General features: G+C 42.7%; 1 protein-coding gene across 1 annotated transcript; it reads left to right on the top strand.

The window, feature by feature from the left end:
• The first annotated feature begins 4981 nt into the window (after positions 1-4981).
• On the top strand, positions 4982-6239 carry LOC109888536 (prostaglandin E2 receptor EP4 subtype-like). Its single transcript, XM_020479705.2, has 2 exons — positions 4982-5962; positions 6057-6239. Exons 1-2 carry the CDS (start codon positions 5180-5182, stop codon positions 6237-6239), a joined length of 966 nt encoding a protein of 321 aa, XP_020335294.2. The 5' UTR covers positions 4982-5179.
• Positions 6240-12977: the final 6738 nt, after the last annotated feature.

Raw genomic sequence — 12977 nt, 5'->3', positions numbered from 1 at the left:
CCCCGAAAGAACCCCACTGGAGTCTATGTAAACTGAAAATCCCCAGCTACAATAAATGCAGCCTCAGGATGTATGGTTTCAACAAAGCTACCCTGAGAACAAGACTTCCTAAATTCTATCAGCATATCGAATGCGCGACACGAGCTGGTAGCATTTTGGATCATTGATATTCTAACTTCCGCGATGCATTCAAAGCCCTCCCCCGCCCCGCCTTCAGCAAATCTGACCATGACTCCATTTTGTTGTTCCCAGCCTATAGACAGAAACTAAAACAGGAAACGCCCGTACTCTGGTCTACTCTGGTCTGACCATTCAGATTCCATGCTTCAAGATTGCTTCAATCACGTGGACTGGGATATGTTCTGGATAGCCTCAGACAATAACATTGATGTATACGCTGACTCGGTGAGTGAGTTTATTAGCAAGTGCATCGGATATGTCATACCCACTGTGACTATTAAAACATTTCCTAAACAGAAACTGTGGGTTGATGGCAGCCTTCGCGCAAAATTGAAAGCACGAACCACCACTTTTAATCACGGCAAGGGGAATGCAAACGGTGCAGCTATTTCCTCCGCAAGGCAATCAAACCTATGTGAGAATGCTGTTCATCGACTACAGCTCGGCATTCAACACCATAGTACCCTCCAAGCTCGTCATCAAGCTCGAGACCCTGGGTCTCGACCCCGCCCTGTGCAACTGGGTACTGGACTTCCTGACGGGCCGCCCCCAGGTGGTGAGGGTAGGCAACAACATCTCCTCCCCGCTGATCCTCAACACTGGGGCCCCACAAGGGTGCGTTCTGAGCCCTCTCCTGTACTCCCTGTTCACCCATGACTGCGTGGCCACGCACGCCTCCAACTCAATCATCAAGTTTGCGGACGACACAACAGTGGTAGGCTTGATTACCAACAACGACGAGACGGCCTACAGGGAGGAGGTGAGGGCCCTCGGAGTGTGGTGTCAGGAAAATAACCTCACACTCAACGTCAACAAAACTAAGGAGATGATTGTGGACTTCAGGAAACAGCAGAGGGAACACCCCCCTATCCACATCGATGGAACAGTAGTGGAGAGGGTAGCAAGTTTTAAGTTCCTCGGCATACACATCACAGACAAACTGAATTGGTCCACTCACACAGACAGCATCGTGAAGAAGGCGCAGCAGCGCCTCTTCAATCTCAGGAGGCTGAAGAAATTCGGCTTGTCACCAAAAGCACTCACAAACTTCTACAGATGCACAATCGAGAGCATCCTGGCGGGCTGTATCACCGCCTGGTATGGCAACTGCACCGCCCTCAACCGTAAGGCTCTCCAGAGGGTAGTGAGGTCTGCACAACGCATCACCGGGGGCAAACTACCTGCCCTCCAGGACACCTACACCACCCGATGCTACAGGAAGGCCATAAAGATCATCAAGGACATCAACCACCCGAGCCACTGCCTGTTCACCCCGCTGTCATCCAGAAGGCGAGCTCAGTACAGGTGCATCAAAGCTGGGACAGAGAGACTGAAAAACAGCTTCTATCTCAAGGCCATCAGACTGTTAAACAGCCACCACTAACATTGAGTGGCTGCTGCCAACACACTGTCAATGACACTGACTCAACTCCAGCCACTTTAATCATGGGAATTGATGGGAAATGATGTAAATATATCACTAGCCACTTTAAACAATGCTACCTTATATAATGTTACTTACCCTACATTATTCATCTCATATGCATACGTAGATACTGTACTCTATATCATCGACTGCATCCTTATGTAATACATGTATCACTAGCCACTTTAACTATGCCACTTTGTTTACATACTCATCTCATATGTTATACTGTACTCGATATCATCTACTGTATCTTGCCTATGCTGCTCTGTACCATCACTCATTCATATATCCTTATGTACATATTCTTTATCCCCTTACACTGTGTATAAGACAGTAGTTTTTTGGAATTGTTAGTTAGATTACTTGTTCGTTATTACTGCATTGTCGGAACTAGAAGCTCAAGCATTTCGCTACACTCGCATTAACATCTGCTAACCATGTGTATGTGACAAATAAAATTTGATTTGATTTGAAACAAGCAAAGCATCAGTATAGAGACAAAGTAGAGTCGCAATTCAATGGCTCAAACACGAGATGTATGTGGCAGGATCTACACTCAATCATCGTGGACGTCTTGCTCCCAGACAAATTAAACAACTTCTTTGCTCGCTTTGAGGAAAATACAGTGCCACTTACACAGCCCGCTCCCAAGAAAGCGAAGGTAACTGAACTAAATGACTATCGCCCTGTTGCACTCACTCCTGTCATCATTAAGTGCTTTGAGAGACTAGTTAAGGATCATATCACCTCCACCCTACCTGATACCCGAGACAAACTCCAATTTGCTTACCACCCCAATAGGTCCACTGACGACGCAATCGCCATCACACTGCCCTATCCCATCTGGACAAGAGGAATACCTTTGTAAGAATGCTGTTCATTAACTATAGCTCAGCATTTAACATCATTGTACCCTCCAAACTCGTCATTAAGTTCGAGACCCTGGGTTTCGATCCCGCCCTGTGCAACTGGGTCCTGGACTTTGACAGGCCGCACCCATGACTGCGTCGCCATGCACGCCTTCAACTCAATCATCAAGTTTGCAGACGACACTTACAGTGGTAAGCCTGATTACCAACAACGATGAGACGGCCTACAGGGAGGAGGTGAGTGCCCTCGGAGTGTTGTGTCAGGAAAATAACCTCTCACTTAACGCCTGGTACGGGAACTGCACCACCCTCAACCCGCAAGGCTCTCCAGAGGGTAGTGCGGTCTGCACAACGCATCACAGGGGGAAAGCGATCTGCCCTCCAGGACAGCTACAGCACCCGATGTCACAGAAAGGCAAAAAAGATAATCAAGGACAACAACCGCCCAAGCCACTGCCTGTTCACCCCGCTATCATCCAGAAGGTGAGGTCAGTACAGGTGCATCAATGCTGGGACCGAGAGACTGAAAAACAGCTTCTATCTCAAGGCCATCAGACTGTTAAAACAGCCACCACTAACATAGAGAGGTTGCTGCCAAAATACAGACTCAAATCTCTGGACACTTAAATAAATGGACTTGACAAAGGGATCACTAGTCACTTTAAATAACGGCACTTTAATCATGTTTACATATCCTACATTACTCATCTCATATGTATATATTGTATTCTATACCATCTACTGCATCTAGCCTATACTGTATTCTATACCATCTACTGCATCTTTCCCATGCCGCACGGCCATCACTCATCCATATATTTATAAGTACATATTCTTATTCATCCCTTTACATGTGTGTGTATCAGGTAGTTGTTGTGAATTTGTTCGATTACTTGTTAGATATTATTGCATTGACAGAACTAGAACACTCTGCTATTAATGTGTATGTGACCAATACAATTTTATTTGATTGGTCTATGAGGGCTCTTTGGGCTGGTTTGCTAACTATCTCTCTCAAAGAGTGCAGTGTATAGTCAGAAAATCTGCTGTCTCAGCCACTGCCTGTCACCAAGGGAGTACCCCAATGCTCGATCCTAGGCCCCACTCTCTTCTCAATTTACATCAACAACATAGCTCAGGCAGTAGGAAGCTCTCTAATCCAGATATATGCTGATGATAGTCTTATACTCAGCTGGCCCCTCCCTGGATTTTGTGTTAAATGCTCTACAACAAAGCGTTCTTAGTGTCCAACAAGCTTTCTCTATCCTTAACCTTGTTCAGAACACCTCCAAAACAAAGGTCATGTGGTTTGGTAAGAAAAATGCCCCTCATCCCACAGGTGTTATTACTACCTCTGAGGGTTTTGAGTTTGAGGTAGTCAACTCATACAAGTACTTACAAGTACTTGGGAGTATGGCTAGACTGAACACTGATTTTCTCTCAGCACATATCAAAGCTGCAGGCTAAAGTTAGAGCAAACCAAGGCTAGATGTATCGTAGTCGCTCGTCTTTCACCCCAGCTGCCAAACTAACCCTGATTCAGATGACCATCCTACCCATGCTAGATTACGGAGACATAATTTATAGATCGGCAGGTAAGGGTGCTCTCGAGCGGCTAGATGTTCTTTACCATTTGGCCAACAGATTTGCCACCAATGCTCCTTATAGGACACATCCCTGCAATCTATACTCCTTTGTAAACAGGTTATATTTGTATACCCATTGCAAGACCCACTGTTTGATGCTTATTTCTAAAACTTTTTTAGGCCTCACTCCTCCCTATCTGAGATATCTACTGCAGCCCTCATCCTCCACATACAACACCCATTCTGCCAGTTATGTTAAAGGTCCCCAAAGGACACACATCCCTGAGTCGCTCCTCAATTCAATTCGCTGCAGCTAGCGACTGGAACGGGCTGCAACAAACACTCAAACTGGACAGTTTTATCTCAATCTCTTCATTCAAAGACTCAATCGTGGGCACTCTTACTGACAGTTGTGGCTGCTTCGTGTGATGTATTGTTGTTTTTACCTTCTTGGCCTTTGTGCCCAATAATGTTTGTAACATGTGTTGTGTTGCTACCATGTTGTGTTACTGCCTTGTTATGTTGTTGTCTTAGGTCTCTCTTTATGTAGTGTTGTCTCTCTTGTTGTGATGTGTGTTTTGCCCTGTATTTATATTGTTTATTTATTTTATCCCAGGCCCATCCCCACAGGAGGCCTTTTGGTAGGCCCTCATTGTAAATAGGAATTTGTTCTTAACTGACTTGCCTGGTTCAATAAAGGTTAAGTTTAAATTGTACAAAATTATCCTCTCATGGAAGTTGTAAACATTAACACCAGCTTTGACACGAGGAGTATGCGGGGCCCTTACGTAATTTGCGGGTCCTACGCAACTTGCTTAGTGAGCGTATAGGGCCGCCTGGCTCTGCGCCCCACTGGCTTTGATATATCTATTAGGACCAGATTGCTGGGCGTCAAGAGCGCATTTCCAAGTTTTTCCACCCATGGGATATTTCAAAAGGTTGATGTCAATGTAGGCTATTGAACAACAGCAATCATGAAATAAGGATTTTACAAGAGAAAACACATTTGTCAATATCCTGCTTGGATTGTAATGGACTCAAGAAGTAAGTGGCATCTATCTAAAAGAAAGGAACAAATAACGCCCATTGGATAGCTTTCTTTTGGAACGGAAAACATGAACGACACAAGTAATTTCACTACACACACTGTGCCTTACAAGTCAGCTGCAGCCATGGCTTTACCTGTATTTATGTTTGCAGTTGGTATCATTGGAAATATAATAGCAATAGCCGCTCTATCTGGATCTAAGCAAGGGCGCAAGTCGTCCGCTTTCTTCGCCTTAGTTTGCGGTTTGGCTATCACCGATCTTCTTGGGACTTGTCTGGCCAGCCCAATCACTATAGCCACTTACCTCGATAAAAATGTACTCCACGACCGTCATCTTTGTGAATTCCATTCATTTTTGTTGCTGTTCTTCGGAGTGGCAGGACTAAGTATTATATGCGCAATGTCTGCTGAGCGCTACCTCGCAATATGCTGCCCTTACACATACCAAAGATGGGGAATTGGCCCACATTTTGCGCGCAAGTGCTTGTTTTGCATTTATCTCAGCAACATTATATTTTGTTGTCTTCCAGTGATGGGTATGACTGAAAGCATGAGCCAGCCCTCCAAAACCTGGTGCTTCATCAACTGGATGGCTCATGAGCCGTTGTCTGCAGCCTATTCGTTTTTATATGCAAGTGTGAGTTTTCTACTCATATTGATGACGATAGTCCTCAACTTTGCAGTTTGTGGCACTCTATTGATAATGCATCGCAGGAAAATCCAACGTCCAGTTACTAGAGGGAGCACACGGGCGCATTGGACAGCGCTTTCCTCCGGCGTGGAAGCCCAAATGATGACGGTGCTCGTGGTGACCTCGATGGTTGTTTTAGGTTGCTCAGCGCCGCTGGTGGTAAGGAACATCTTAATATTTTATATGTTAATTTAGTTTGTCTACGAGGAAAGCAGTGGGTCTAATGGGCATATCTCTTGTTATGCTGTTGTAGGTACGCGTATTTGCTAACCAGATATCACGGGAAGATAATTCCCATGCAGATTTGAAGGCTATACGGATTGCCGCCGTCAACGCCATCCTTGACCCTTGGATCTACATTTTGCTGAGAAGGACTCTGTTCAGTAAGATTCGGAGATTATCTAAACGGGTTTACAGTGGTCGACAAGGCAAATAACCCATGTTGCCAGTCAAATCCTCACAAAGGACTTTCCACTACCAAACAAACACCCATGACTTGCCTAGTTAAATAAAGGTTCAATTTAAAAAACGAATGAATTCACATACCTCTGAAGCACTGTACAGCAGCATCAACATCAATCAACTAACAGCCAGTCTCCCATTGCGCCCACATCACGCAGGGGGGACAAACATAGCTAACAAGTAAGGCTGCAGCACCCCCTGAAAAATCAGAATAAAAAAACACAGTACATTCGGGAAAGCATTCAGACCTGACTTTTTCAAAATTGTGTTACCTTACAACCTTTTCAAAAATTTATAAAATATATATTTTTTATCTTTATCAATCTACACACAATACCCCATAAAGACAAAGCAAAAACAAGAAACAAGATAAGTATTCAGACCCTTCACTCAGTAATTTGTTTTAGCACATTTGGCAGCGATTCCAGCCTCGAGTTTTCTTGTGTATGACGCTTGGCACACATGTATTTGGGGAGTTTCTCCCATTCTTCTCTGCAGATCCTCTCAAGCTCTGTCAGGTTGGATGGGGAGCGTCGTTGCACAGCTATTTTCAGGTCACTCCAGAGATGTTCTAGTCCGGGCTCTGGCTGGGCCACTCAAGGACATTCAGAGACTGGTCCCGAAGCCACTCCTGCGTTGTCTTGGCTGTGTGCTTAGGGTCATGTCCTATTGGAAGGTGAACCTTCGCCACAGTCTCAAGTCCTGAGTGCTCTGGAGCAGGTTTTCATCAAAGGATCTCGCAGTACTTTGCTCCGTTCATCTTTCCCTTGATCCTGAATAGTCTCCCAGTCCCTGCCGCTGAAAAATATCCCCACAGCATGACGCTGCCACCACCATGCTTCACCGTAGGGATGGTGCCAGGTTTCCTCCAGATGTGACGCTTGGCCAAAGAGTTCAATCTTGATTTCGTCAGACCAGAGAAAATTGCTTTAGATGCCTTTTGGCATCATCCAAGCAGGCTGTCGTGTGCCTTTTACTGAAGAGTGGCCACTCTACCATAAAGGCCAGATTGGTGGAGTGCTGCAGAGATGGTTGTCCTTCTGGAAGGTTCTCCCATCTCCACAGAGGAACTCTGGTTCTTGGGATCTTGGTCACCTCCCTGACCAAGGCCCTTCTCCCCCGATTGCTCAGTTTGGCCAGGCAGCCAGCTCTAGAGTCTTGGTGGCGCCAAACTTCTTCCATTTAAGAATGATGGAGGCCACTGTGTTCTTAGGGACCTTCAATGCTGCAGAAATGTTTTGGTACCCTTCCCCAAATCTGTGCCTTGACACAATCCTGTCTCAGAGCTCCACAGACAATTCATTCAACCTCATGGCTTGGTTTTTGCTCTGACATGCACTGTCAACTGTGGGAGCTTATATAGACAGGTGTGGGCCTTTCCAAATCATGTCCAATGAATTGAATTTACCCCGGGTGGACTCCAATCAGGATGCACCTGAGCAAAATTTCAAGTCTCATACCAAATGGTCTGAATACTTATGTAAATAAGGTATTCCTGTTTTAATACATTTGCTAGCATTTCTAAAAACCTGTTTTCACTTTGTCATTATGGGGTATTGTCTGTAGATTTGAGTGAAAAAAATATTTACTCCATCTTAGAATAAGGCTGTAATGTAACAAAATGTGAAAAAAGTCAAGGGGTCCGACTACTTTCCTGAATGCACTGTATATATCAATACAATAAAACAAAACAAAAAAAAGTTATATTAGCGGACCGAAATAGACATCTGTAATGTGACAAAATGTTTTTTTCAGCATCTCTGCTTTGGCAAAAAAGGTAGTTGTATAATTAAGAACAGTATCTTACAGGATTCAATAGTTGGAATTATAAGTTGTTGCCCCGTTGCATTCTCTGCAATTGTCATTCTAATGATGTCCAGAAAGAACAAAACCCTGTCCTCAAACATTTATATGAAAAGGTGCAAAGTTATGGGAAAACACACAACATCCACATCAAATAAAATATTTTTCTTGATCAAATAACATGATAAACACCCACTTTTGTGCAGTATTATTTTACCACTCTTACAAACCACTTAATGTAAATGTATATTACTGTATTGTACCATAGGTTGGACATCTAGGTTTGTACCTGTAGACTTTCCATCACCATGAAGAAAAACAATGCACAATACAGTAATTGAGCACATTGATATATCAAGTGGTTTGTGATGATGTGGCTCAGTTGTATGGCATTTGCAATGCAAGGGTTGTGGGTTCGATTCCCACAGGTGAAGAGTATGAACATGTATGCACTCACTACTGTAAATTGCTCTGGATAAGAGTGTCTACTGAAAAGGAATGAATAAACCATTTCAGTTTTCAAATAGAAATAAGTTACATTTGCAAAGTATTTCAAGCATGCCAATACTTCCCCCAGATTGTCCAATATCAAGTCTCACTGAATGTTGTTGGAATCTGCACAGTCAGCTAAACTTTGAACATCCAGATAAATAAATGATAGATCAGAAGCATATAATATTTGGAGTGAGATCTGTAGAAAGACAGAGTGCCTGTGGAATGTGCTGGGTGGACGGGAAGAGATCAAAAGATTGCTATCGTGGAGGCAGATGGACATCTGTGGACTAGGCGAAGGAGGGGTTGAGGTCAGGAGGTGAGGTCAGATCCCCTGATGGGAGTAATAAAGGTTTACTACCCTCTTCCTGTGGAACCATTAGATGTAAGGATTGGAGAGGATGAGGAGTGTCTTAAGTGGTATATACACACCTGTGATGGTGAGAAATGTTTGGTTGTCTGAATTACAGCTGTAAAGACCCTTTGGGAAGAATTAAACTTGGTTAAGCTTCTCTAATGTCTGAGTTATTTATTCTGAAAAATAAGAACCTAATAATGTGTTGTGTCGACATAATTGATTACGGTTGGAGATTCACCCGTTTTCATTATATAACTTTCAAAAACAGTAGGTGAATTGACTAAATTAACCAGTCAATGTTAACATTTAAATTAAAGATAGGTCAAGTGCCTGAGCCCGCGATGTATTACACCAACAATAATTATCACATTGTGAAGTTAAAGAGACCAAGAGTCCAAGAGTTATAAGTTTTAGAAAACACCAGGTGTGATTAGTGCTGCAAACCAATTCCGACTTCCTAAACCAGTGATAATGAACTCGATTCACAGGACAATTTTTTTCTTGAGCGGATGGTCCGGGGACCTGGAACATAATTAAACAATAAGGCCCGAGGGAGTGTGGTAGTATGGCCAATATACCACAGCCAAGGGCTGTTCTTAGCACGACGTAATGAAGAGTGCCTGGATACAGCCCTAGTCATACCAGTGGTATACGGTCTGATATAACCACAGCTGTCAGCCAATCAGCATTCAGGGTTCGAACCACTAGGTTTATAATTACAAATAATTTGTAGACTGAAAATTGACTGCAAGAAGCCCAAACAGATATGTTTGACTAAAACAATACTTTCAAACCTTGCTTACATTTGTATACGATCACGTGTCTCTCTATTATGGTGGGAACACGTGGGAACAGATTTCTTAAATTAAAATCAGATGCAACTCATATCCTGTGATTTTTACAGTATTTTCATGTCTAGGTGTTTTTACACGTCCAACAATAAAATTGTTAAAATTTTTTTTAAAAAAAAACATATATATATATATATACACACACACACACACACACAGTGGGGAGAACAAGTATTTGATACACTGCCGATTTTGCAGGTTCCTACTTACAAAGCATGTAGAAGTCTGTAATTTTTATCATAGGTACACTTCAACTGAGAGACGGAATCTAAAACAAAAATCCAGAAAAATCACATTGTATGATTTTTAAGTAATTAATTAGCATTTTATTGCATGACATAAGTATTTGATCACCTACCAACCAGGAAGAATTCCGGCTCTCACAGACCTGTTAGTTTCTCTTTATCAGACATGTTAGTTTGGTGTCCAGAGCACAGCTGGGGGCAGAGGGTGGTCTATAACAGGCGGCAACAGTGAGAGACTTGTTTTTAGAGAGGTGGATTTTTAAAAGTAGAAGATCAAATTGTTTGGGTACAGACCTGGATAGGAGGACAGAACTCTGCAGGCTAACACTGCCCCCTTTGGCAGATCTATCTTGTCTGAAAATGTTGTAGTTAGGGATAAAAATTTCAGAATATTTGGTGGTCTTCCTAAGCCAGGATTCAGACACAGCTAGAACATCTGGGATGGCAGAGTGTGCTAAAGCAGTGAATAAAACAAACTTAGAGGAGGCTTCTAATGTTAACATGCATGAAACCAAGGCTATTACGGTTACAGAAGTCATCAAAAGAGAGCGCCTGGGGAATAGGAATGGAGCTAGGCACTGCAGGGCCTGGATTCACCTCTACATCACCAAAGGAAAAGAGGAGGAGTAGGATAAGGGTACGGCTAAAAGCAATGAAAATGTTGAGCTTGGTCTGAGAGAACCTGTTTTTTCTCCATTGAGGCCACATAGAGAGTGACCATTACTTGTTAAACCAATACCCTTGCTGATAGTGTGATTAGTTACTGCATATCAGACCCTTGAGGGGCTAATGGATCAATCTCAAAGGCAGTTAATGCACAAGATGTAAAGTTAAATTTCCTGGATCTACCCCTCACCAATGCTAAAAAAGCAGATGTTTCACAGCAGACACTTTGGTGCCTCTTCTGCAGAGGTGTAAACAACCACAGAGGAGCAGCAGGATGTAACCTGGACTCAAGCATAGACGTAACATAGTAAATGTAAGTTTGTCTCCCTCCATCTCGTAAACGTTGAGTATTTAAAACATTAGGAACACCTGCTCTTTCCATGACAGACTGACAAGGTGAATCCAGGTGAAAGCTGATGTCACCTGTTAAATCCACTTCAATCAGTGTAGATGAAGGGGAGGAGACCGGCTAAAGAATGACATTTAAAGATTTGAGACATGGGTTGTGTGTGTGCCGTTCAGAGGGTGAATGGGCAAGACAAAATAATTAAGTGCCTTTGAACAGAGTATGGTAGTAGGTGCCAGGCGCACCGGTTTGAGTGTGTCAAGAGTTGTAACACTGCTGGGTTTTTCACCCTCAACAGTGTGTATCAAGAATGGTCCACCACCCAAAGGACATCCAGCCAACTTGACACAATTATGGGAAGCATTGGCGTCAACATGGGCTAGCATCCCTGTGGAACACTTGACACCTTGTAGGGTCCATGCCCCGACAAATTGAGGCTGTTCTGAGTGAAAAGGGGGGTGTAACTCAATATTAGGAAGATGTTCCTACTGTTTTGTATACTCAGTGTACGTTACATTTAATTTGGTACAGTATGTATTAATTTGTGGATGTCCATCAACCATTTCATTTGCTACGAATTACAGCTAGTATGATATGTTATGAATTCCTATTTGTTGTGGCTAATGTTAGCTAGGTGGCTAAGTAGTTGCAAAGTAGCAACAACAACAAAAAAGTAGTAAGTACAATAGTCGCAAAATGCTAAAGTGGTCGATGAGATTTGAACACGCAACCTTTGGGGTGCTAGGCGTTCGAGCTATAGGTCCAACCAACCACCTTATTTTAATTTTTAACCTTTCCAAAATGTAACATCATACTAATGAGTTTCCAGGATTTACGTTCCCTATGTTACGTCTAGTCTATCCCACTGGGCACACTGTTGGAACCAACGTGGAACAGATGTTGAATTGACGTCTGTGTCCAGTGGGATGAGACCAGGCTGGATTTCCACACGTTTTTCTCCTCTAAAACTTTGATTGGACTGAATTCGAAACACTGTGCAGCAGCTATGCATCTCAGGAGTGAAGTTATTCAACAACAAATCTGGCTTTTTGAACTTTTGTCATGGAGGTTGTGGGAGTATGCCTCATCACATGGGAGATGACTAGTTCTCCTGGGTTGTGTTCCTGTTGTCCACCCTTTCACCCAGAAGTGTTCACTTCCTATCTTGCTTTATGGACTAGATTACAAAAGTGTTGTATATCAATTAAAAGTATAAGACTGGTGAAAGCAGCTGGAGACTTTCCACCCGTTCCTTTTAAATCCACGAGGGGAAATTTACCGGTGCATACTTTGTGAGAAGGGTAAAGTGGAACAGCAGCCACAAGTCTTTGTGTAATAGTTACTAGATAAATGTAAGGGGAAAGTTTCCATCTCTCCATTACATAGCCCTACCAGCCCCCATGGCACTGTAAACATTAGATAAGTGTAGCAATATGGTGAAAATGGATAGGTGTAGCTACAAAATGGATACAAATCTAAATTTCCACTTACAGGCTCTTGTGGTTGGTAGTTAATTCCACCAATACAAAGTCCTATTGTCCTCATCCAAGCAATAATCAAATACCCATACCATGCCTGAAAGTTAGATATGGAGGGGAAATATTATTAACTTGTTAAAAGTCTATTCTTATTCTTGACACAAGAGGGAGCACTTGCTTTGTTTTTAAAATTATTTTATTTAACTAGGCGAATTACAGTTAGTGTGATATGTTACGAATTACAGTTGGCAATTGGATAGGCTGAAGCGTTTAGTTTAAATTCATACTAGTCCAAATAAACAATTGAAAACAATGCATTGAACAGATGATCATCATTAGAATTGTTAACAATAGTAATAGATGACTCACCTTCATCCTTTACCAATGTAAGCACCCACCTGTCCAAAGTCAAATAAATGTTTACTATGCATTCAATGTACAGCACACCTTTATCAAGAAAATTAAATCATACA

The sequence above is a fragment of the Oncorhynchus kisutch genome, linkage group LG4 (genome assembly GCF_002021735.2).
Source record: "Oncorhynchus kisutch isolate 150728-3 linkage group LG4, Okis_V2, whole genome shotgun sequence".
NCBI lineage: Eukaryota > Metazoa > Chordata > Actinopteri > Salmoniformes > Salmonidae > Oncorhynchus > Oncorhynchus kisutch.
The sequence above is the reverse complement of the archived record's forward strand: the minus strand, read 5'-3'. Positions and strand labels throughout refer to the sequence as shown.